Source organism: Esox lucius, chromosome 10 (genome assembly GCF_011004845.1).
Source record: "Esox lucius isolate fEsoLuc1 chromosome 10, fEsoLuc1.pri, whole genome shotgun sequence".
Classification (NCBI taxonomy): domain Eukaryota; kingdom Metazoa; phylum Chordata; class Actinopteri; order Esociformes; family Esocidae; genus Esox; species Esox lucius.
Window position 1 is genome coordinate 16,351,509 of NC_047578.1, and position 23,847 is coordinate 16,375,355.

Sequence of the window (23,847 nt, forward strand, 5' to 3'; positions counted from 1 at the left end):
GTTGGGGCTGGTGTATCGCATCTTCCTCTTCACAATACCCCATAGATTTTCTATAGGGTTAAGGTCAGGCGAGTATACTGGCCAATTAAGAACAGGGATACCATGGTCCTTAAACCAGGTACTGGTAGCTTTGGCACTGTGTGCAGGTGCCAAGTCCTGTTGGAGAATGAAATCTGCATCTCCATAAAGTTGGTCAGCAGCAGGAAGCAGGAAATGCTCTAAAACTTCCTGGTAGACAGCTTTGTTGACCTTGGACCTCAGAAAACATGGTGGACCAACACCAGCAGATGACATGGCATCCCAAACCATCACTGACTGTGGAAACTTTACACTGGACTTCATGCAACGTGGATTCTGTGCCTCTCCTCTCTTCCTCCAGACTCTGGGACCTTGATTTCCAAAGGAAATGCCAAATGTACTTTCATCAGAGAACATAACTCAGCAGCAGTCCAGTCCTTTTTGTCTTTAGTCCAGGCGAGATGCTTCTGACGCTGTGTTTTGTTCAAGAGTGGCTTGACAAAAGGAATGCGACAGCTGAAACCCATGTCTTGCATACGTCTGTGCATGGTGGTTCTTGAAGCACTGACTCCAGCTGCAGTCCACTCTTTGTGAATCTCTCCCACATTTTTGAATGGGTTTTGTTTCACAATCCTCTCCAGAGTGCGGTTATCCCTATTGCTTGTACACTTCTTTCTACCACATCTTTTCCTTCCCTTTGCCTCTCTATTAATGTGCTTGGACACAGAGCTCAGCCTCTTTAGCCATGACTTTTTGTGTCTTGCCCTCCTTATGCAAGGTGTCAATGGTTGTCTTTTGGACAGCTGTCAAGTCAGCAGTCTTCCCCATGATTGTGTAGCCTACAGAACTAGACTGAGAGACCATTTAAAGGCCTTTGCAGGTGTTTTGAGTTAATTAGCTGATTAGAGTGTGGCACCAGGTGTCTTCAATATTGAACCTTTTCACAATATTCAAATTTTCTGAGAGACTAAATTTGGGGTTTTAGTTGTCAGTTATAATCATCAAAATTAAAAGAAATAAACACTAGAAATATATCAGTCTGTGTGGAATGAATGTATACATTATACAAGTTTCACTTTTTGAATGGAATTACTGAAATTAATAAACTTTTTGATGATATTCTATTTATATGACCAGCACCTGTACATTTCCTGGAAACGTATGGACACGCGTTCACCTATCACACATTAATCCGATAACTGATCATGTTTCAGCATGGATACGTAATGAAACAGTCCAATAACTACTACTCACACAACTACCAGGTCACGTCTCGATATGTCTACACCCCCCCCCCCCCCACACCTGTTTCTCACCCATCAAGGTCAATACATTCCTGAGGAAAGTAAGCCTACTATCATCATCTTATAGATCCAATCTGAAATGTATCAGTCTGTTCGGATGTTCTGTCGCCCAAAAAGAGAACATTCATCCATGCAGGATCTCCCATGCAGAGCTTGTGGTTTTTGGTGGTGGACTCTCTTCAGCTAATCCCAGGTTTTCAGTGGGGTTTAGGACAAGGAATTATATGGCCAACCCGAAGGCTTCCTTACTGTCCGGTTGGATGATCTGACAATGGTAGTTTTATCTTCCTGGCAGAGGCTGCCAGATTTTGGTCGACCGTCTCCTGGTTCTTGATTCATGTCCTAACCGTTTGTCCGTGACTTTTTGAAGCAGAAAAGCCACACAATATCACATATCCACCACCGCACTTCACTGTGGATGTTTTTTGCCAAAACCGCCTCTGGCTTCCAATCACATTTATCAAACTCCAGGAGCTCACATTTACAGGGCCTTCGGAAAGTATTCAGACCACTTCAATTTCTTCACATTGTATGGCATAGAACTGAAAACACATTACATTTTACAAAAAATCTGTCAATCTACACACAAAGCAAAAAAAAATGTTTTGCCCCTTTGCCATCACATTCCAAATTGATGCATCCTGTCCATAATCTGTGAGATGTCTCTAGAACCTGACTGGAGTTCACTTGTGGCAAATTCAATTGATTAGACATGATTTAGAAAGGCACAAACCTGTTCATATAAGGTCCCATTCTTCACAGTGAGTATAGGTCAGAGCAAAAACCCATGAAAAGCCATGAAGTTCAAGTCCTCTGAGAAATAGAGATCATGGGAAGGTAAAAAATGTGATAAAGCACTGAAAGTTCCCAGGAGCACAGTGTGTTCCATCATTGAAAAACGAAAGTAGTTTGGAACCACTGAGACTCATCCTAGAGCTGCTTGTCCAGCCAAACCATGTAACTGGCAAAGGCCTTGGTCAGGGAGGTGACCAAGAACCCAATGGCCACCTAACAGAGATTTAGAGTTTCTCCGCAGAGACGGGAGAACCTAGCAGAAAGACAAAATCTATGAAGCACTCCATCAAAACATCACTGTCTGCTATTGAAATATTAAGGCTGAATGGCAAGCATTATGCATAGGGAAAACATGGTACTGCTCGTCAACGGACACATATCATCCCTACAGTGAAGCATTCTTCTGGATTAAGAGAAGGATGAACAAAGCAAAATACAGAGAGTTTCTTGAGGAAAACCTGATCCAGAGAACACAGGACCTCAGACTGGGGCAAAGATTCATCTTTCAGCACGACAACTCAAAGCACATAGGCCCAACAAAGTGATGAATAATGGGTATGAATACTTAGGAGAAAGTGCAGGGGTCTGAACACTTTCCAAAGGTAACTGTATGTGTTGCCAGGCAATGAATCCAAATTGTTGGTTTGGAGGTAGCATTTAATTGTAGTTTTGCAAAATCCATTTGGGTTCTCCCCTGAGGCAGGTTCATCAGAGATCCAGCTGAAAAGTCTGAATTATTGCCCTAGTATTGGGGATTGTTATTTTCAGGAAGGTAACAATTTTATTAAAGCTGTTGCCTATTTTTGAATGTTAATAAACATTTGCCATTTATTTGTGTTATCTCTGACTGAGATTACAAAGGAAGATTGGCACGTGGATCACTGCGTTGCTGAATCTTTTATTTCCTTGAACCTTTATTTGACCAGGCAAGTCAGTTAAGAACAAATTTACAACCACGGCCTTTAATGATGACCATAATGTGTTAATTCCTAGGACGACACAAAAACACAAACTTCTTTTTATAAAATCGTACAACAGGGCAATGATATTTTTAATTTCCATAGTGGTTTATTATTTTCTTCATAGAACTGGAGTGATAAATGGCACACAAGTGCAAATACCAGCATAAATAACAAGTCTGACATGAAATAAATACAGCACCTTGTTAGCATCACTGTCAAAAATTCTCAATATCCCTTGAGAGAGATTATTGACACATTTATTCAAATATTTTATCCTTAAATGTAATTTACAAAACAAAGACAACATACAAGTGTTCTGTCATGTTGATAATTGTCAGTGTTTTCCTTGATCTTTTTTGTCCACATAGTTTATACTTATACATACGTACAAATACCTACTGTTTCTACACACAGTACAATGAAATTATGTTGACGTTCAAGTCATTTTAATAATGGCAGTTTTATCTAAATGGACATGAGCTTTAATTGACTGAGGGCGCTCTTTTGATGAGGACATGGAGGTTTTTTTTCAGTAGTTACTTTTCAATTATATTAGTGTATGTTCACTTAGAAAGGGAGAAAGATTTTACTGCTTTGATTTATTTTATCTATGTAATACCAATACTTATCGCCCTGACTGAAAGCAGAGAAAGTACAACCATTTAACAGTAAAGAACAGGATCACCAAGACTCACAGAAACGCCTTACTTTCAAAAACAGACTAAACTTGCAACAAGTCATCCCACTCTGATCTAAAGCGATCATAGAATGGATACTGTACACAGAAATCCAGTTACACCATACGACAGCAATACAAAGCTGCTCCTGCTTTAGACAAACAGATCATGTATATGGAGCAGAGATCAGACACCACAGGCATGCTTGACACCCTGCTACTTTCACAAACCTGGAAAAGGGATCTTTCGTATTAGATAAAGATCAGAGAAAAGTACAAAAGGTATCTCTCCTCAAAACCATTCTGCATTTGTTATCAAATATGATTTAAATTTGCTTTGAATACAGTACAATGCGCTTTCTTCCATGACTTCTACGCAACACAGAGGGCAAGCACAGAGGCAAACTGTATTTTCCGGGTTCAGCTAAGTTTTGTTTGGCGAAAACCAAATCAGCAAAAGAGCGCCCGATATTGACACTACAAAAAACATCACACTGATCTAAATATCTATTGCATTAGTCTTTTAGTTCATAGATATGTTATTTCGGTCCCTACTGAGCTGTGTTCAGTCTTATGGATGACAACACCAGAACAACTGAAATAGAAAAATATTTGGCACTCAAACAAATCACAACAGAGATCACAAACTCAATTTACACTCTCGAACATGTACCCACTGTTTTACACGTGTCTTTCACAAACTCAGTCAAACGCAACGGGTCGCGGACAAATGTGTCCGTTGTATGCAGATGCACACACAAATAACAAAATCTGTAATATAAAGACATACCCAACACTATAGAGCTCCAATTAAAATAACTCATTGCATTACCACATCAGATACTTATGGCAAGCACACAGCAACAGAGGAATCACATTGACAACACATTGAAGGAGCCCAGTCATCCAGCATTCAGATATTACACTCACACCACACTTAAGCAATTGAGTGATCACCATCAGCTCTCTCTCTCACTGATTGTCACAAAACTCATGACACAAAGATTTTAAGGGATGGTGGGGACATTGTGACAAGTAAGCACACAAACAACAAAAACGTAGTCAGATTCATTCAGATTCGACCAAGACTGCCGTGCCAAGTACATGCCCTTAAGCACATATTTTATTCTGAAAACTGAAAGCATCTCACTTTGTGAGGGGATGTTCTTTTTACAAAACGTGCCCATTTGTTATAACAGGAGAACTACGTTGTTATGGTTGGAAAAACCAAATGCTGTTTTCTTTTAATTGAGCCCTTTAACTGAATCTGAGTGCCTAGTTGCTATGGTTTTACTTCCATGAGCGGAATGACTGAAGGGCAATGTGCTTTGTAACACCGGCTATAGATCACTTTGTGCTTAATAATAAAAATGCATTGCTTCACAACTTAAGACTTTGGTTCTCCTAGGTATAATGTTCAGTATGAAGTCATAGCATTTTGGCCTTGGCTAACAGGAATGTTATTCACCAAATGTGCAAGAATAATGTGCTATAATGCCAGACTCATTGACTGCATTAAGTTACTCTATAGTAAGAATTAGTGTGGGATTCTTTATTATGGTTTTCTACCTTTCAAATATATTAAAAGATATCTCCACTGAAGTCTTACAATGTGTTAGTCATATTTGCCTTTAGATTTTAACACAACTGTAGTGATGTACTTTCTCAATGTACATGAATAAAATGAGTGCCTCCGGGGCTATCAAGACACAGAACAAATGACAAAGATATCACAAAGGTGTACATAAGATGTAGTAAGTCTTTCTCCATCTCCCATTCTCTTTCTCTCTCTCTCTCTCACACACACACACACACACAGACACACACACTAACAACCTACAACTATTTAGAAATATACTTCACTGCTTGATGTAAATCCGATGTGGAAATACAGTCATTTTTTTGAGTCCATAGAGGCAAAACCATTCCCTTGCCATTGCCATCAATAAGTACATTAAAATATATACATTGATCATGTAATTATTTCAGTTTTTTTTGTTTTTACAATATATCTTCAACAAACATGTACAGTCCATTTTCTGATAAAATTACTAGTATCAATGCCAAGTTTGAACAAATAATGTAATTCTTTTTTAAGCAAAGGGCTTGGTGCATATCAATTAGTACAGGAAATTGTTCTATTTAATAGTATTCTCAGAGAAAGCTACAAATAAATTAAAACGACGATTCTTGTCACCTCTTCCTTGCTTATCCAACAGGACCAAGCAGATTAGATTAAAGCAACTGGCTGAAACTACCAACAGACTTCCATCATACAACTAGCCTTCATTAAGTAGATTCAGATTAGAAACAGAAACACTTAAGTAAAATCAATGAATGTTATTATCATCCAAAGCTGAAAACAGTTAATGTTCAGCAATTTATGATTGAATGTCTACTGGAATGTTTTTTGGGCAATATCTATGAGAAGTGTATCATAATTAGGCAGGTAGCTGTCTATCCATATCTGGTATCCTTTGGCAGTGGTTAATAAACTATTTATCTTTGTTAGCAGGATTTTACTCTAACATGTAGGGTCTTTGAGAAACAAACCCAATGAGCTATTATTTGCTGTAGTGTAAAATGTCAGCTAACCTGGGTAAATTGGTTAGCATTTTATGTTTGATGCTATCCTCTTAGACCGTTGTTACACTTTTGACAGTCTATTTTGATGAGCACTGTTGAATCACTATAGGCTGAGATTGTACATGGTTGGTCAGGCCCTAGTTGCAATGTGGCCACTTCGGTAACACTCTGCTGCCCTTTGCTGGTGAATTGTGCTACTGCAGCACTTGGCCCCGCGTTTCGGGCAGCTTTAGTGCCAGGAAACTGCCGGCAGCGAGAGCGCCCGCAGCGAACAAGATGGGTACAGCCTTCGTGATGCCTACGAAGGACTGGAAGATGCTTATGCCCAAGACAGCAGCCAACTTGCAAAGGGCATTTAAAAAGCCAAATGCAGTGGTCCTAAAAAAAAAGAGAGAAGGCAGAGGAAATCGTCAAGATTTTTGGTCCGAAAACCTCTCAGAAATAAACATTAAAACAACATTTTCCATAAAGTTGCGTAGCTGCGAAAACCTTAAAAATATGAGGTAGCAAAGCTTGCCTTTTATCTGAGGGATACAGTTCTACAGTCAACACATCTAGGGCATTCCAGGAGGCTATGCTGATACCACCGAAGAGACATAAGAGGGCTATCATTCCTGACTCCGTACTGCCAAATGACAGGAAGAAACAGCTGACACAAGATATTACACTTGAACCCGCTGTGGAAAAGAGATTGAGAAAGGGCAGAGAAGACATGAGAAAAAAAAATGATTAGAAATACATATGTAGGATTGATAGTGATGAAACACTATGAACGCTGTAGGCGATCCTTGGGATGATTTAGACCAGAGCGAATGAACGGTTGCAGAGGCAGAACATAACTAAGCTGAAAGAGACTAACATGTACAAATAAATACTTTAATACTCATACTCAATACTCATTATTCTGAGACACAGTCACATCAGCCTTGTTTTACTTCCTGGAGATACTTGAGATGAGGTTTCCAAAAACAAACTATTTTAACAGTTTCTTGACAAAAAGATGATATCATATATTCCTTTTTTTACTAAAACTTTGGGGGCAAAAGAAAAATCCAGGTCTAAGCCTTCAGGCCATCTGTTGCCAATCCCTTACAGTAAGGTCTGCATGATTTATGTACCATCAAAAAAATCACCTCAAAAGCACCTTTTCTTTAAAGTGTTTTATTAAACACATGTATCCCACATTAATTTCGTCTGACTTACCCAGCATCCTCAGGCGTCCAATTTTGTCCATCAGCAGGGCTGACACAATGTTGCCAGGCAACACGGCCAACGTGCCCAGGAAACTAACAAAGTAGATCATGTAGGCGTTGTTGTCGTCCGTAAAGTCAAGCAAACAGCCTTCTTTGTTGTGTAGGAAGGTGCTGTTTATCAGTTTGCTGTTAATGATACGGTTCTGGAACAAGTCTGACAAGAGAATAGAAAGCAAGAGATGGGTAAAAAAAAACTGAAGAGTCCAAGGGTAGAATACTGGCCTTATACTGACTTTATACTAATATACTTAAATATTTACATACTTAAAAATAAACACTTTATTTTTGGAGGCAAATGGGATGAGTTAAGCATCAATTATTTATTTTAGGCAATTTATTTTTTGTCCAGTGAGACTTTTGTTTAGCAGTATTCTGCATCTAAATAACTTCTGGTCGGTGAATGTTGCAAAACACTATTATTCCACTATAAATGGCAAGGCATGTTCCTTTGTATAGCATTTCAAACACACGGACAATTCTAAGTCCTTTATATTATTAGGCCAAAACGAAAACAAACATCAGGCATACTAGAAAATAATTGAGCAAAAAAGACAAAGCATAAAAAGAAAACTGCACATTAAAAAAAACAAAGCATAGAAATAAAACATCACATTTAAGAGGGCTAAAAGATTAGAATCCCATGCTTTGACAAAACAATCTATCTCCCTGTCATGATACGTTTAAAGTCAGCATTAAACTTTGGTAATAAAAACATTTAAAATATTGAGAAGTATGGATTGGTGTAAAGCAAAGCAGTCATGAAAATTCACATGAACACCACAATACTTAGTTTACCCATGCTATACCCAACTTTTCCAGTGGACAGTGCTAACCTCTAGTAGGGAGGTTGCATTCAAAACTTCTCATACAACATAACTGTACTCCATAAGATTGGTTGTGGTGCCACGCATCTGGGTCATCTGGCATTTAAAAGCTGTAATATAAATTATTGGACAACCCAAAGATTTTTGAATGCTCTTCCTGGCTCCCCCCACCAACAACAGAGTGAATAAATCTGTTACGAATCTAACCAAGAAATTAACCCTGCATAAAACCTTACATATAATGGCGGCACCACTAAAAACAAAACAAATAGGCAACACAAAAACATAATTCCATCTGTTAACGTTGCATTAGTTTACGTGACAGGGGACTAGGGTCAGTCTGAATTATATGCTGAGGCAACCTTTTGGATGCAAGGCAAGCTCTCTTTTATTTCGGTGGAGTCCTCTTGAATCTTAGGACAACCTGAGCACCTAGACCACGACACAGGGCTACCTAGCCTTAACACTCCTAGTTGTCCCAGTCCAATGTCCACCTGATTGTTTTCCAGATCTAGTTGGTGTCTGATGATTCCCACAGCCCACCTGGACATCCCTGCCCCTTTCCACCTGGTTGTGCAGCTGATCTGTCTAAAGACCATCTGCATTTATTGGCCCGCTCTTAATCTTAACATGCAAAAACATTTACGTGGCCCAAAAAGGTAATGTACTGTTATAATCCTCACCCTGCACAGCCAGAGGACTGGACATCCCTTGGAGCCAGGTTCCTATCTAGGTTTCTTCCCTGGTTCCAACCCTCCTAGGGAGACTTTCATAGCTACTGTGGATACATTCTTGTAATTGCTTCCTCCTTCAGGTTTCAGGCTGGGTGTCTGTATAAGCACTTTGTGACTTGTGTGAAAAGGGTTTGGTAAAATACATTTGATTGATTGATTGATGGAACAAACCATACTTAATTGGATTCAGTTTGGGTGATTGACTTTAAGATAATACTTTTGGGTCTTGAAAAATGTATTTGAGGAATTTGGTTGTTTCTGAGCAGACAATATGTTTCTATACACTTCAGAATTACCCCTAACACTGCTGTTAGTAATAACATCATCAATGAAGACAAGTGAGCACGTTCCAATGCAACACACATTAATATGCTGTACACAGAATTCATATTTCCTCATGAGTTAGTAGCTAGTTGCTTTTATTAAGAGTCTGAGAGGTGATTCATGAACAGTTTTAGAGAATGGTTTATTGAGATTGAGGGGGAGTACTTAGGTTATCATTAGGAATGATGTTAAGACAGTATTGTCAAATAATGTTAAGAAAATAAAGTTGACAAGCTTGAAAGACTGTGGTTCAGGGAGGACATTTAGCATTTCACGCATCAAGCCTTTTGTGTCGTTGATGTAGGCAACCCCCCCGTGGGAAAAAAAAGTAGGGGAAGCACTGATCAAGAATCTTATGCTAGCAATAATGATGCAAACAAACACACCTTCCAAATAAGAGACAGTTGTGAAACTAATTGTCCAAATACACTTCTCAAAAAAATGAAGGGAACACTGAAATCACACATCGGGTCTCAGTGAACGAAATATATTAAAGTTCAAATTCTTTACTGTACATTGTGTAATTTGTTGAGAACAAAATGATGTAACGACGGTCAATTGAAACCAAAATCACCAACCGATTGAGGCCTTTATTCAAACTCACACAGAAAATCTAAGTGAACAATTGAAATCACAGGCTGTTCCAACTAACGTAAATTTCATCATGGCAACTCATAATGTGACTCAGTAGTATGTATGGCCCCCACGTGCCTGTATGCACTCCTGACAACGTCTCATGGCCCTGATGAGATGGCGGATGGTGTCTTGGTGGATCTCCTCCCAGACCTGGATAAGGGCATCAGTGAGCTCCTGTACAGTCTGTGGTGCTTCTTAGCGGCAATACATAACATCTCAGAGGTTCTCAAATGGATTCAGGTCTGGGGAACCTGAAGGGCCAGTCAATGGCATCAATATCTTCGTCATCCAGGAACTGTCTACACACTCTGGCCAAATCAGGCCGGGCATTGTCCTGCACCAGAAAAAAACCCAGGGCCAAGAGCACCAGCGTAAGGTCTGACGATGGGTCTGAGTATTTCATCCTGGTATCTAACAGCAGTCAGGGTACTGTTGGCTAGCACATGGAGGTCTGTGGGACCTTCCAAAGATATGCCTCTCCAGACCATCACCCATCACCAAACCGGTCATGCTGGATGATGTTGCAGGCAGCATAACAATCACCACAGCGTCTCCAAACTCTGTGCACAGTGTGAACCTGCACTCATCTGTAAAGAGAACGGGGCGCCAATGGCGGACCTGTCAATCCTGGTGTTCTCTGGCAAATGCCAATCGAGCTGCACATTGCTGGGCTGTGACTACAGGTCCCACTAGGGGACGTCGGGCACTCGTGCCATCCTCATGGAGTCTGTTTCTGACAGTTTAGTTAGAAACATGCCCACCAGCAGCCCACTGGAGGTCATTTTGTAGGGCTGTGGCAGTGCTCCTCCTGTTCCTCCTCGCACAAAGGATAAGATAGCGGCCCTGCTGCTGGGTTGATGCCCTTCTACGGCCCTGTCCAGTTCTCCTCGTGAAACGGCCTGTCTCCTGGTATCTCCTCAATGCTCTAGGAGACAGAGCAAACCTTCTTGTGATGGTACGTATGGATGTGCCATCCTGGAGGAGCTGGACTACCTGTGCAACCTGAATGGGCTGCAGATATAGCCTCATGCTAACAGTAGTGACAAGCACACTAGCAAAATGCAAAACTAAAGAAGAATCAGTCAGGAAGGACAAGGAGGGAGAAATTGTCTGTGGCCACCACCGTTCAAATGAAAAAACGTTCCCTTTTAGGGGGTTGTCTTTCTGTTTTTTCTCCAGTGCACCAAAACAGATGACATTGATTCACAATCGCTTATGCTTCCTAACTGGACAGATTGATATCCCTGAAGTTTAACTGACTTGGCGTTATTCTGTTCCCATATTTTCTTTTGAGCAGTGTAGTTGTGATATTCTGAAGTGGACTATTGTAGATACCGTGCTCCAGTTTTATATGGTTCATCTGGTAAAATTGTGAAAACCCCTAATTAAATTACCTCCAAATTACTATAACCCCACCGTCATTGTATCATATCAAATCCAAAGTGCTGGAGTAAATATAAAAAAACATGAGCTACTGTCCAAATACGTATTGTGTTGGTAACTGTTTTATAATAGCAAAAGGGATCTTGGGTTTGGGGTATATTACCAATATACCATGGCTAAGTGCTGTATCACTTAGTGTATCACTTACAAGCTAAGTGCTGTATCACATAGCTTGTATGCTGCATAAATCACATAACTGAGCACATCTAATAGTATGAATTAGGCAGTTTGAGAAGGAGTGAATCTTTAGCAACATGCCTACACACTGCTTGAGGTATAACAGACCAACTCCAGTGGATCAGCACTGCATGCTGGGAAACATGGTGTTCATGTGAATTCGTTTTCCACAGACCAATCCATACTTTATGCACAAAACATTATTGTTTGTTTTTAATTGTGTGTCTTGCTCTAGGAGAGACTTACCTGTATTGTAAAATAAGGTTGCGATGAAGGTACAGTTTCTGAAGAAGCTTCTGCTAGACGTGATGTCCTCAAAATAACACTCCTCAAACACTGAGTCCTCAAACACCATGGACTTCATCTTAAGGTTGATGAACCTTACAGACAATGGAAAGCAAGAATAAAGATGTACTTAACGGCCAAGCTGTATTTGACTTGAACTCAGATTAGTGTCCAGTGCATACTGTAGATGCAAAATGACAGCCAGTAAAGTTTAATAGGGCCAGGTCAAATACAGAATAACATTTAATAAATTCACAAAGTTCTGTATAATATAGTGAGGACTGACTTGTCATTAAAGTACTGTCCTTGACGATGCACTTGGTTCTCCAAAGTAAAATTAAAAGTGACATGTTCCACTCGCTCCTTGGTGAAGACCTTGGTGCGCGATGCATATTCCTGCTTCTGGATATACTTGATCATGTCAGGAAACCATACTGTCAGTCCATAGTAGCTAGTGGAGAAACACAACACTTATTTAGTTTAACCAAACTAAACACTTTGGTCCTCCACCTCACCACAAAAAAATGTTGAGGCCGGTGGAGAGAAAAATATTTAAAAAAACAATTATAAGTAAGTTCTTACAAGTCTATGTATTTTGCTACTGGGTATGGAGAAAATTTACCTCAACAGCTGTATTGAGTACATGGTCTTATTCCAACAGTTATGAAGTGTTTGGAGTAAAGTGCATTCAATAAATAATAAAAATAATGGAAATTAACAAAGGTGTGCAAACAACATGGTTTGCATTTTTTTATAGCTTTTTTCAATTCAGTTTACACAAGTAATAATCGATCAATGGCCAGAATGTTAAGACAGCATGCACCAACATTCATATAGCGTTTTGAAATTTGATAATGCATAAAATTCTTTGGGTATTTTGGCTAATTAAAAACAGCATTGACCACACAAAACTGAATTCACTGAGCTTCTATTACCTAAAGGACATTGTAAACCACACAGCCATCATCATGAAGGTAGTCCGTCTATATTCTGGATTGAAGATGGCCAAAAAGTTACTCCGCACCTACAGAAACCACAGAAAATAAATCACTGATACTAGGAAAACATTTTTTTCAAGTGTGAACTGGAATTTGGTCATTTCAGATAAAAGCATCTGCTAACTGCCATACATAATCAACGCAGTCCCAAATGCAAAATATAAACAAATTCAATTCTACAGCGTTCACCTGCTGGAATAGGCTGGTTAGCTTCAATTTATAGCGTCGCAATGTTGATATGTCTCCTCCCATGTCCACCAACTCATCCATCTGCTTTACAGTCTTGATGGTGGTGACCTGGCAGAACACAACCGTGCATTTTCAGTTGACAAGAATACAGCACATACAGGGTTCAAGGATCACAGAACCCTTGGGGGTTTTCTGCTTTAACCCAAATGTTCTCTGACAAAGGACCAACCACATGACAGAGTGTACGCAAGTTCAAACTGCTTGGTCGGTGCGCTGCTATAATGGTTTAATCAGCCTAAATGCCATTTTTGTTTTTGTAAGTCAAATTTAGCCTACCGGTATAGGCTAATATGTAACATGATAGAAATAGGAAACAGGGTAATTGGGACCATAGCCCAATATGTACGTATGTACTATGACCCATCAATACTTACCGAAAACACCTTCTCTGGGTGTCCTTTAGCTCTCATGTTGGTGTCATGAACTTGTTTCAGAATCATCCAGCCTTCATCGTGTTTGCCATTCTGTTGGGAAAGGTTGGCGTGCCTAATCAAAAACACTTGAACTACATTACCACAGTAATGATACGTGTCTGTGTAAAATGTCTTCCATGCAAAGAAAAAAGGGAGCAATGCAATTCATTGTATGCATTTGTGAATAAAACCTTATATTTAGGGTTACGTGAATAGCGTAAGCTATGCTCATGTGGCATTTTCTACATTGTTCAAGAATCATTGGGAAAATATGCCAAAGTAACAAAATGATGATACCTTAAAAAGTATTATCTACTATATTTACAACTGTTTAGAAGTTCTCAGCTTCTAAATGAACTTAGAAGAGAGTGCAGATCACTACCTCCAAGTAGAAGCGAGGGCTTTCTGGCATGGTGGTTAGAGAAGCAATAGCCGCAACTGAGGGAAACGCACACACCAGGACAAACACACGCCAGCTGTGAAACTGGTAAGCTGAACCCATCTGGAAACTCCAGCCTGAGAGGAGTGGAAAGAGATGAAAACATAGTTAAAATAACTAATCATAACCTATACAATCACTTGATCCAACTTTGTGGTAAGGCATTTTGGTGCTTTTGGAGCGTAATCCGTGACGAGAGAATTCCTTCCATACTCACCATAGTGTGGGATGATGGCCCAGGCCATAGCTGAGGCATAAATGCCACCAATCATCCAGAACATGCATAGCCAGCTGAGGTGCTCCCCACGCTTCTCCTGAGCCAGAAACTCAGAGTAGTAGGAGAACACAATGGGAATGGAACCACCAATCCTGCAACCAGCAGCACAGAGAAACAAACGGACTGTCTATTCTGTTCCAAATTAATCTATTAAGGAAAATGGATTTCATTGGAAAATAGAAAAGTGGTGTGAAAAATGTATGGTGATAAAATAGTAGTTATTTTGGCAGTGATGAAAGAAGTAATGGTAGTATTTCATAGTAGTAGATTTTCTTTGGCTGTTAGTTAAATTGACTTATTTTGTGGGGATTTGAAGGTGTGGATTATTATAGTGGGTGAAAATAAGATTATTATAGAAGGCTGTGCACACTATATTACCATAACCCATACTGACAATGTGTAGCACCTGAAAGAATGCTGACAAAACTGTTTTTAGTTAAAGCATTCTTAAAGCTGCTTCCACATGGTGGAATATCTCCCCCATGTGGACGCCAGATGAATTGCAACATCCCTTCAACCTAATCCTTTGTGCCATGGTGGAGATAAGCGTGGGTTTTTACTTCGGTTTGGTTTCAAACCTTTTTTCATGTCACTGAAAATATAAGTAGCATTTCACGTTTCTATCTTCTGTGTCTTTCTGTTCTAGTATCTCTGTTTCTATGTTCAGTTTAGTGTCGTTATGGTAGTTGGTTGCTTTGTTTGCCCCTGCATTATGTCCCTGTTCAAGTTCCTCCTGCCCTAGTGTGTCTTGTCAGTCATTGTTTCACGTGATGATCCACATAGGGTTAGTGTCTAGTCTGTCTAGGCCAAGTCTAAAGTTAGTACGGAAGTCCTGGTTCATTTAAGATCATTGTGCACCTACCTCTGCGCCTGTGTCCTGCTCCATACGGAATTTTACAACTAGTGACTCACAGTTAACCACTGAAATGTATTGGAATTTAAATAAATGTGAAAGTAGAGTGAAGTAGTTGTAGTATCAGAGAAATGTGTCAAGCACAGTGCTTCATGTGGTGCTTTCCTTTCAGCAACACCTCATGAAAAAATGACGTAAAACACTTGGTGGTAGACATGTGCTGTTTTGTTTTCAAAAGGCTGCTTCTGGTCCTTAGCATTAAAGCCAAAACAAATGGACCACTACTAACATAACTGTAAAAAGGCTTTCAAGCCCGTCTGTGACTGCCTCATTCACGGTCTTGTTTCTGTATTCATAATCTTACCCAACACCAGAAAGTAGTCTGCAGAACAGAAAGGTGCTGTAGCCCTGGACAAAGGAGGAGAAGAAGGAAAATACGCTGTTGATGGAAAGGCAGATGAGAAGGGACTGCCGTCGGCCAATCCGATCAGCCAATCCGCCCCACACAAAAGCCCCGACCATCATTCCCAGATAAACAATCAGACCTGCAGAGGAAAGAGAGTGATACATGTTTGGATCAGACCGGTGCGTACAGTTGCCTCATGTTACCCTTCAGAGTTAGGTCCAGTGGGCTCCAATAGACCTCTGAAGGTGTGCTGTGGTATCTGGCACCAAGACGCTAACAGATCCTTTAACACCTAGGCCATCTTTATGAAGAGCAACAATTCTTTTTTTCGGATCCTCAGAGAGTATTTTGCCATGAGGTGCCATGTTGAACTTCCAGTGACCAGTATGAGGGAGTGTGAGAGCGACGACACCAAATTTAACACACCTGCTCCCCATTCACACCTGAGACCTTCCAACACTAACGAGTCACATGACACCGGAGAGGGAAATTGGCTAATTGACATTTTCACTTAGGGGTGTACTCACTTTTGTTGCCAGCAGTTTAGGCTGTGTGTTGTGCTATTTTGAGGGGACAGCCAATTTACACTGTTATACAAGCTTTACACTCACTACTTTACATTGTACCAAAGTGTCATTTCTTGTGTTGTAGGAGGAAATTGGCTCCAAAGGAAGCGCCGTCCACAGGGCATGGCATGGCATAATGGAGTAATTGCCTTCCTTCTTTAATATCCTTTTTAAACTGTACAAATCGCCAACTTTACTACCACCAAAGCACCCCCAGATCATCACATTGCCTCCACCATGTTTGAAAGATGGCATCAAGCACTCCTCTAGCATCTTTTCATTTGGTCTGTGTCTCACGAATGTTCTTCTTTGTGATGCGAACCCCTCAAACTTAGATTTGTCTGTACATAACACTTCTTTCCAGTCTTCCTATGTCCAGTGTCTGTGTTCTTTTGCCCATCTTAATCTTTTATTTCTGTTGGCCAGTCTGATGTATGGCTTTTTAAATGCCTAGAAGGCCAGCATCCTGGAGTTGCCTCTTCATTGTTGATGTTCAGACTGGTGTTTTGCAGGTTCTATTTAATGAATTTGCCAGTTGAGGACCAGCGAGACGTCTGTTTCTTAATTAAACCATAATTAAACAACATATTTGTCCTCTTGCTTAGCTGTGCACCGGGGCCTCCCACTACACTTTCTATCCTGGTTTGCGCAGTGCACAGAGTTGTACGAGATCTTCAGTTTATAGGCAATTCCTCACATGGAATAGCCTTCCTTTCTCAGAACAAGAATGGACTGACGAGTTTCATAAGTTATTTGTTTCTGGCCATTTTGTGCTTGTAATCGATTCCATAATTGCTGATGCTCCAGATACTCAACCAGTCTTAAGAAGACTTGTTTTATTGCTTCTTTAATCAGCACAACGGTTTTCAGCTGTGATAATAATCAATAAGCCTTTTATTATAAACTTGGATTAACCAACACAACATGTCATTGGATCACAAGACTGAGGGTTGCTGATAATGGGCCTCTGTACGCCCATGTTGATATTCCATAAAAACTCTGCCGTTTCCAGCTACAATTAGTCATTTACAACATTAACATGTCTACACTGTATTTCTGACTAATTTGATGTTATTTTAATGGACAAATAGGTGTTCAATTGGGATTTAGTGACTGTGAAGGCCATAACATATGATACACATCATATTCATTCACATCAAACTATTCAGTGACCCATGTGGTCCACACCTGCGGAGTACCTGGTTTGGGGGGCCCGTTGCTGTCCCTGTCCTTGTCCATCTGGTCATACTTCTGACCTAGTCTCTGGATTTAGCCCAGATAAATGTATTAATTATTCCAATTGGACTCTTAATATCTCACCCGGCACAGCCAGAAGAGGACTGCCCTCTGAGCCTGGGTCCTCTCTAGGTTTCTTCCTAAAATTCAGCTTTCTTAGGGAGTTTTTCCTAGCCACTAAAATTCAACACTACTGTTGTTTGCTCCTTGGGGTTTAAGGCCGGGTGTCTCTGTAAAAGCACTTTGTGACAACTGCTGTTGTAAAAAGGGCTTTATAAATACATTTGATTGATTGATTGATTGTAATCCTGGACAAGACCCAATAATGTATCCTCTTTCAAAGTGACTTGCATCCTTTCCTATCGCCATCTTGATCCCTAAACCTGTTCAACTGGACCTACTCAGCATTTACACAGAGCAGGACAGGATGTTAACTGCTTAAATGTGTCATACAGTACACCAATACGGAAGCCTAAGCATTCGTCATGTTCTTCCACTCATTTATTTATGTTTTTCCTTTAATTCGTCACCTGCCTGTATATCGAACTTGCATTTTGGCATGCTGCCAATTACACTGTATTAACCTCAATAGTCATATTTCAGTCCGTACACAGATTCCACCTGCACTCGGTAGAGGGCCACATATTGCGTATGAGTGGGCTATCTGACATGGTTAAACCTGGGTTTAGGTGTGTGGGCGGCCCCTACCACAGAGAGTGTGCTCAAGCACTGTCACACTGTCACACAGTCAAACAGACAGATATACACACACAAAGCTCAAGGGCAGCAGGAAGGGGGAGGTGTGGAATGGAGGAGGCTATTTATAGATGCTTTTCCAATTTATGTGAGAATGAATTCTCCGTCAGCGGAAGGGGTAGGGACGCGTTAGGAGGCAGGCATAGATGTTTCAAAGAGACAAGATCACAGCAAGCTGCAAAGCATACATTTGAATCCCCTATATTCAATCAAAAAGAGACAAGACCACATCAAGCTCCAATGCATAAATTAGGATCCCCTGCATTTAATAAAAATTACTAACAAGCACTATTGGGCATGTTTTAATCCAACACACTTTCTCAGCTTAATAAAATATGGTTCATGACATGGGGTATCCTCAGAAATATGGGTAACCAGTTTGGGCCTTTACCGTATGCAATTAATCATTTGAGCCAGAAGAATCATTTGGGCACATATGATGTTCTCTAAACATAAATTTACAATTTGTTTAACTGGACGTCTTTCATAGATTTATAGGGTATTTAATGGGTAGGAAATTAAACTGCTACCAGAATCTACTTTCTAATTTTGAAAAAGTCTGCAGTGGTAACTGCCTGATTGGTCCTTGGGATAAATTAAGTATTGCATTTTTTCTATATTATAAAATGGAGAACCGCAAAATAAACCTGATGTGTATCATAATGTGTCTGTTAAAACATTATTTGCATGAATAGGTCCTATCTGAGCTTTTAAAATTAAAAAATTAAAACATCCCACATTTGATACTTGATCAGTGAAGAATCTTTTCAAAACTATAATATTTAAAGGAGAAAGTGTCAATCCATTATCCAATATTTTAAGCAACTATAACAAATGTATCTTGGCCCATCAACTACTTTCCATATAATGGGGCAACGAACAAGTTGTAAAATAGCAACATTTTCACTTAAGGGATCACTCAAGCATTTAAATGAATCAAACAAATGAAAGAAAGTTCAAGGATCACACTTACCCAGCATTCCCTTGCTCTCCTCCGACAGACACATATCCTTCTCGGCACTGGGCAGCACAAAGCCCACCACAAAGATCTCCACGCCGTCCGCCATTAGGGCCAGCCCCAGAACAAAGTAGAGGGTCCATTGGAACTTCCCGTGGCCGCACTCCTGTAGGATGCTCTCATATTGCTGGGCCAGCTCTTCTTGATCTTTCCGGCGCTCCCCCTCGAACTGTGCCATGTCCCTGAAGTTCTGCCCATCTCGTCCAGTAGGGCTGCCCACCCCTGCTAGGCCGTCTACAGCCTTGCCTGAACCATCCCTGGGAATGCCCTGGTACTCGCCCTCGTAGATCTCGTCGTCTTCGTCATGGCCCTCTGTTGAGTCGCTGTGGCCACCTTCATCGTCATTGGCTGCCTGGCTGTCGCCGCGGTAGTAGCCGCCATCCTGGCCCCCAGGAACGCCAGGGTAATCGTCGTCATCGTCCTCCTCAAAGCGGGAGTAGGAGCGTTTGCTGTACTCGTCCGTCATCTTGTCCACTCCGCGGCCAACCTTCTTGGCCGCCTGACGCTTGACCTCCTTGGCGATGTCCTTGGCCCCCTTTATGAAGGCCGTCTTGTTCTGGTAGCTGTCCTCCATGTTTTTGAAGGGTCAAGGTATCTGAGAGTTGAGCGGGGTTTTCTGATGGACTGCTCTTCTACAGAGGTAAGAACACAAAGTGTGATGGACCATACTTCAGAATAGGATTTAGGGATAATATATTAGCTAGCAATTAAGTATAGTGAAGATCTAATAAAGTATTTTCATTTAGAACTCCATGCCACAGCTGTTTGCCAAAAGGTTGTGGGGAGACCAATTGGTTTTCAAATCCCTGTAGGGGCATATTACTGTTGCTAGGGGAGACATACTTCTAAGCGAATCATCATCTGCTCTCTGAAAACTGATTACAAATGGCGTACTGTTCTCCTGTTGATATACAGGGTGTGAGGTAACACAAGGGAAAATACAACAGGGAAAGATTGAATGGTTAGCAGCTGTTCTTAGTAGACTATGTATTCATGGATCAGTCAAAAGCAATATTAAGGGAAATTACATTTGAAACCATAGAAAGTAAAGGTATGAATTAGCACAATATTAATGTTGTTAATATTGTTGCTTTCGACTAGAACTGGTTTCACTAATTGGGATTTCTCTTGTATGTTAAGATACAGATTAGACCAAACCTCATGTAAAGGCCTGTAAAATGTGGGTAACAACAAACAGTGTGTGGTGGGAAAAACCCTGTCCTTTGCTGAATCTTGAAATCAGCTTAGTGGCTCATGAGCCAAAATGATTGCCCAGCCCTGACTTCATATTGAGGTACTACAACACATCACATTATTTTTCCTATTTAAAGGATAAAGGGTTCAAGTAATAATAACTAATCATCCCCCCCCAAAACTGACAACAGAAAAGACAGATTTTATAACGGTGGACACAGGTTCATGAGGTGAAAATATTTTAACAACGTTGAAGTGAGAGCCTCTCATTTCACTAGTCTGCCAAACATGCTTGAAGTGTCTGCAATGGACACTTACTGCTGTAAAACAAAAACAGCATAAGGCCTACTATCAGTAGAGCAGTGGAAATTGCAACCAAATGAGGACATGTTGACCCATTGTGACAAAGCGGTTTTTTGCCCACTCGACATGAATGCAGACACTGCCTATTGTGCCACTATATAAAAATGGTGCATTGTATACCTATGTCCCTATCTTTTCCTATTATGCCATTCATGTCTACACATTATACTGCTGCAAAATGCCATATATCTATTTTGTTAGTAGTATTAAGCTACAGTTCATATAATCCATGCCCATTTCATTAGGGAAATGTTGGTACAAAACAGTGCATTTGTAGAAACTTTTACACCCATAAATGATAGTGTGTTGGATTTTCTCTCAGCTACTAAAGAGTGAATCATTGGTTAAGTGCACAGAATCATTGTAACACCCACAAGCTATACCATGGTTTGCCATTCATCAGTTGTACTCATGTTCCCAATACTGGTTACATGTTCTAAATGGGCAGGGCAATTGATGAGGGGACAATAAGTAGAGCCAGCTGGAACCTATGGTCGTAACCAATTTTACCTTGGCAGCAAAATGCAAAAAGCCAATTGTAGAAGTATAAAACATAGTAACCATATGTGTTTTGTTGACACAGCTGTCCACCTAATCTTTGGAGATAATCTCTAATGCTCTAGTATTATGTATCATGTCATTTGTGGGTGTTTAAAGCGATGACCGCTTTAACAGGATACTGGGGAAGATCAATCCTTTCATGCTATTTGTTGGGATTAGATAAAGGGAAATCAATAGCACAGGAGTGCAAATAAATTTTTTAAGAAGGCTGCTAAAGGAATCTGATTGATTTCAAAGCATTGGCCAGTAAAAGGTTTTAGGTTTGAATCCCAGAGCTGATGGGCTGAAAGATCTGTCAAGATAACCTTAAGCAAGGCACTTAATTGCTCCTATACATTGCTGATATATCTGCTTCACGCATAACATCAAAATGTAAAGGGAAAAATCTAAGGAAGTGAAACAGAACAAATCCAAGAGAACATTTGAGAAAATACCCAGTGAAATTCAGAGAGAGAGAGAAGTCTCCAGGGGATTTCTTTTTGACAACATGGTGGCAGGAGAAATTATTAAATGGCCACTGGGTGACCCATTAAACTTAGAGCTGCCTGCTAAAAGAAGCAAGGTTGAGGATAGCATTGGGTACAGCAGTGACAACATCCATTTTATAACTGGCACCATAAATTCAGAGCTATAAATGTACACACCAGATACACTATCATTTAGGTTACAAATGTGGGGCCAGGGAAAAGCCTCACATAAGACAAATGTGTCCTAAAATGCAAAACCATGCCATCTTAGCATCCTCATACTTTCTCTCACAAAAATGAAAATAATAGCATGGTACCTCTAGGATATTTTGGTGCCTACTATGGAACTGATGCTAATACCATGACATTGTCCATTCAGGACAGTGACCAAAACAAAATAAAAACATGAAAGTACCATGGTTGGTCTCTTTCCATGAATACAATTGTATTATTTAGGTGCTTTCCAGTACCATTACACTTTAAAGCTAAAACCATGTCTAATATTCAGATGTATACCATGGAATAAATTGTGTAATACAATGGTTCTTTTTAGATACAGTGGCAGAACCATGGCAGTACCATGATGAGTCAACAACAAACCATGGTGCATTTGGATGATTCAGGCTATACCATGGTGGAAAGGTTAAAACCCTCAACTGCTGTCGTCTAGGACAGTAGTCTAGGCTACAAGGTGGTCGGTGAGGCAATACCTTGGCTACTCTTAGCAGTAGGCTGGAGGGCTTGTTGAGATAGTAAACCCATCTCACACTGGGTACTTATTACATTTACAAAGGAATTTAAGTAGAAGCTCAAAAGAAATTGCATAAGCCTAATGGCTATGTTCTCAAGAAACGGACCAAGATATTCCGCACCCATGTTAACTATTTTGTGCCCACTTATTATAATGCTCAAGAAATTATGTATTTTTTAAAGGAAAATAGTACCCGTTCAGCATCAGCAACAAATGGCGCCAGAGAGGGTCTATATGACAAGGTCGTTTATAAAAATGCGGGCAAAGACCGCTAAAGCATTCATGCAGATTTCTGGTCAAGTAGTGCGGCGTTCATTCGATTTTATTCACATCAAGATAATTGTCATTGTGAGGTCTTCACAAGGTCACACATTGCCATTTATTATGTCAAAAATTGTATATCCGTGGCATGAATTATGGTTGCCATTCTGTCGACATGTAATCCCCATTTCAGTACCTGATGATGATACTTCATTCCCCTCGCCAACACAAGAATGCAACATAATGACGTGAATGATATAAGTGATCATGAGTGATTTCTTCGTCTTCGGCGCGACAAGATTGCGAAATGTACATTTTGATATATATGTATATAGCCTATAGTATAAAACAAAAGAAAAAGCAGTGCAACAAACGCAACGCGCCTATTAAAACTGATCAAAATCAATAGCTTAAGTGTTTAATTATTGATCTCAGTTCAATAAACAAAATATAATTTTTTTACGAAATGCAGTTCCGATCTCTTCATTTAGACAGGCATGACATTGTCGTGACTGTTTTTACGCAGGGATTATTTGGATATCATGTTAGATATAGACCTACTTTAATGAAATATTCACAATTGATGGTTGCATTGAGACTGCAGAGATTTTCACAGACGCGTAAATAAATGTATTTCAATAAAGCATGAGATGATTTTCACATCCTAAATCGTGCCCCTGGGAGAGATATTGTGGGCAGCACGCCCATCTACAGAGGCTACTCCTCGGCCTGCATAGGCAAATTACAACTAATTTGCAGAGTAACATTTTTGTAAAGGCAACGTTAGATATCTCACCGTAACTACGGATATGGCTTTCACTCTATTTCCCCAGCTTGAATATTGTCCATAGGATGACAGTGCGTTGATGATGCTGCCGCTCTAACGAGGATCTAGGCTCCAGTAACCCAACTCACTGAAGTGGACGCGTGATGCGAGAACCAAGAGGTAGCCTACCAAACGTAGCATTGTAGATCCCCTCCCCCATATAACCCCTTCAGTACTCGGCAAAAATAGGCCCTAG

At 40.3% G+C, this 23,847-nt stretch overlaps 1 protein-coding gene across 1 annotated transcript; it reads right to left on the minus strand.

Annotated features, from left to right (window-relative positions):
- Nucleotides 1–2,995: 2,995 nt before the first annotated feature.
- LOC105012740 (synaptic vesicle glycoprotein 2A) lies at nt 2,996–23,778 on the minus strand. Its single transcript, XM_010873793.4, has 13 exons — nt 23,622–23,778; nt 19,184–19,860; nt 15,611–15,791; nt 14,334–14,485; nt 14,060–14,193; nt 13,639–13,728; nt 13,205–13,312; nt 12,953–13,041; nt 12,304–12,468; nt 11,979–12,112; nt 7,545–7,748; nt 6,859–7,018; nt 2,996–6,719 (listed from the first exon to the last, which is right to left on the minus strand). The coding sequence occupies exons 2-13, from the start codon at nt 19,800–19,802 to the stop codon at nt 6,536–6,538; spliced, it is 2,220 nt and encodes a 739-aa protein (XP_010872095.3). The 5' UTR covers nt 19,803–19,860; nt 23,622–23,778; the 3' UTR covers nt 2,996–6,535.
- Nucleotides 23,779–23,847: the final 69 nt, after the last annotated feature.

Bases quoted from the DNA above. Each gene is read 5' to 3' on its own strand.
- LOC105012740 (XM_010873793.4), bottom strand. From the start codon at position 19,802: ATGGAGGACAGCTACCAGAACAAGACGGCCTTCATAAAGGGGGCCAAG. The intron at 12,469-12,952 runs GTAATAGAAGCT...TTTCTCCACTAG, and splicing joins TGGTTTACAATGTCCTTTAG to CTACTATGGACTGACAGTAT. The intron at 7,019-7,544 runs GTAAGTCAGACG...TCTTTTCCACAG, and splicing joins TGGACGCCTGAGGATGCTGG to CGGGTTCAAGTGTAATATCT.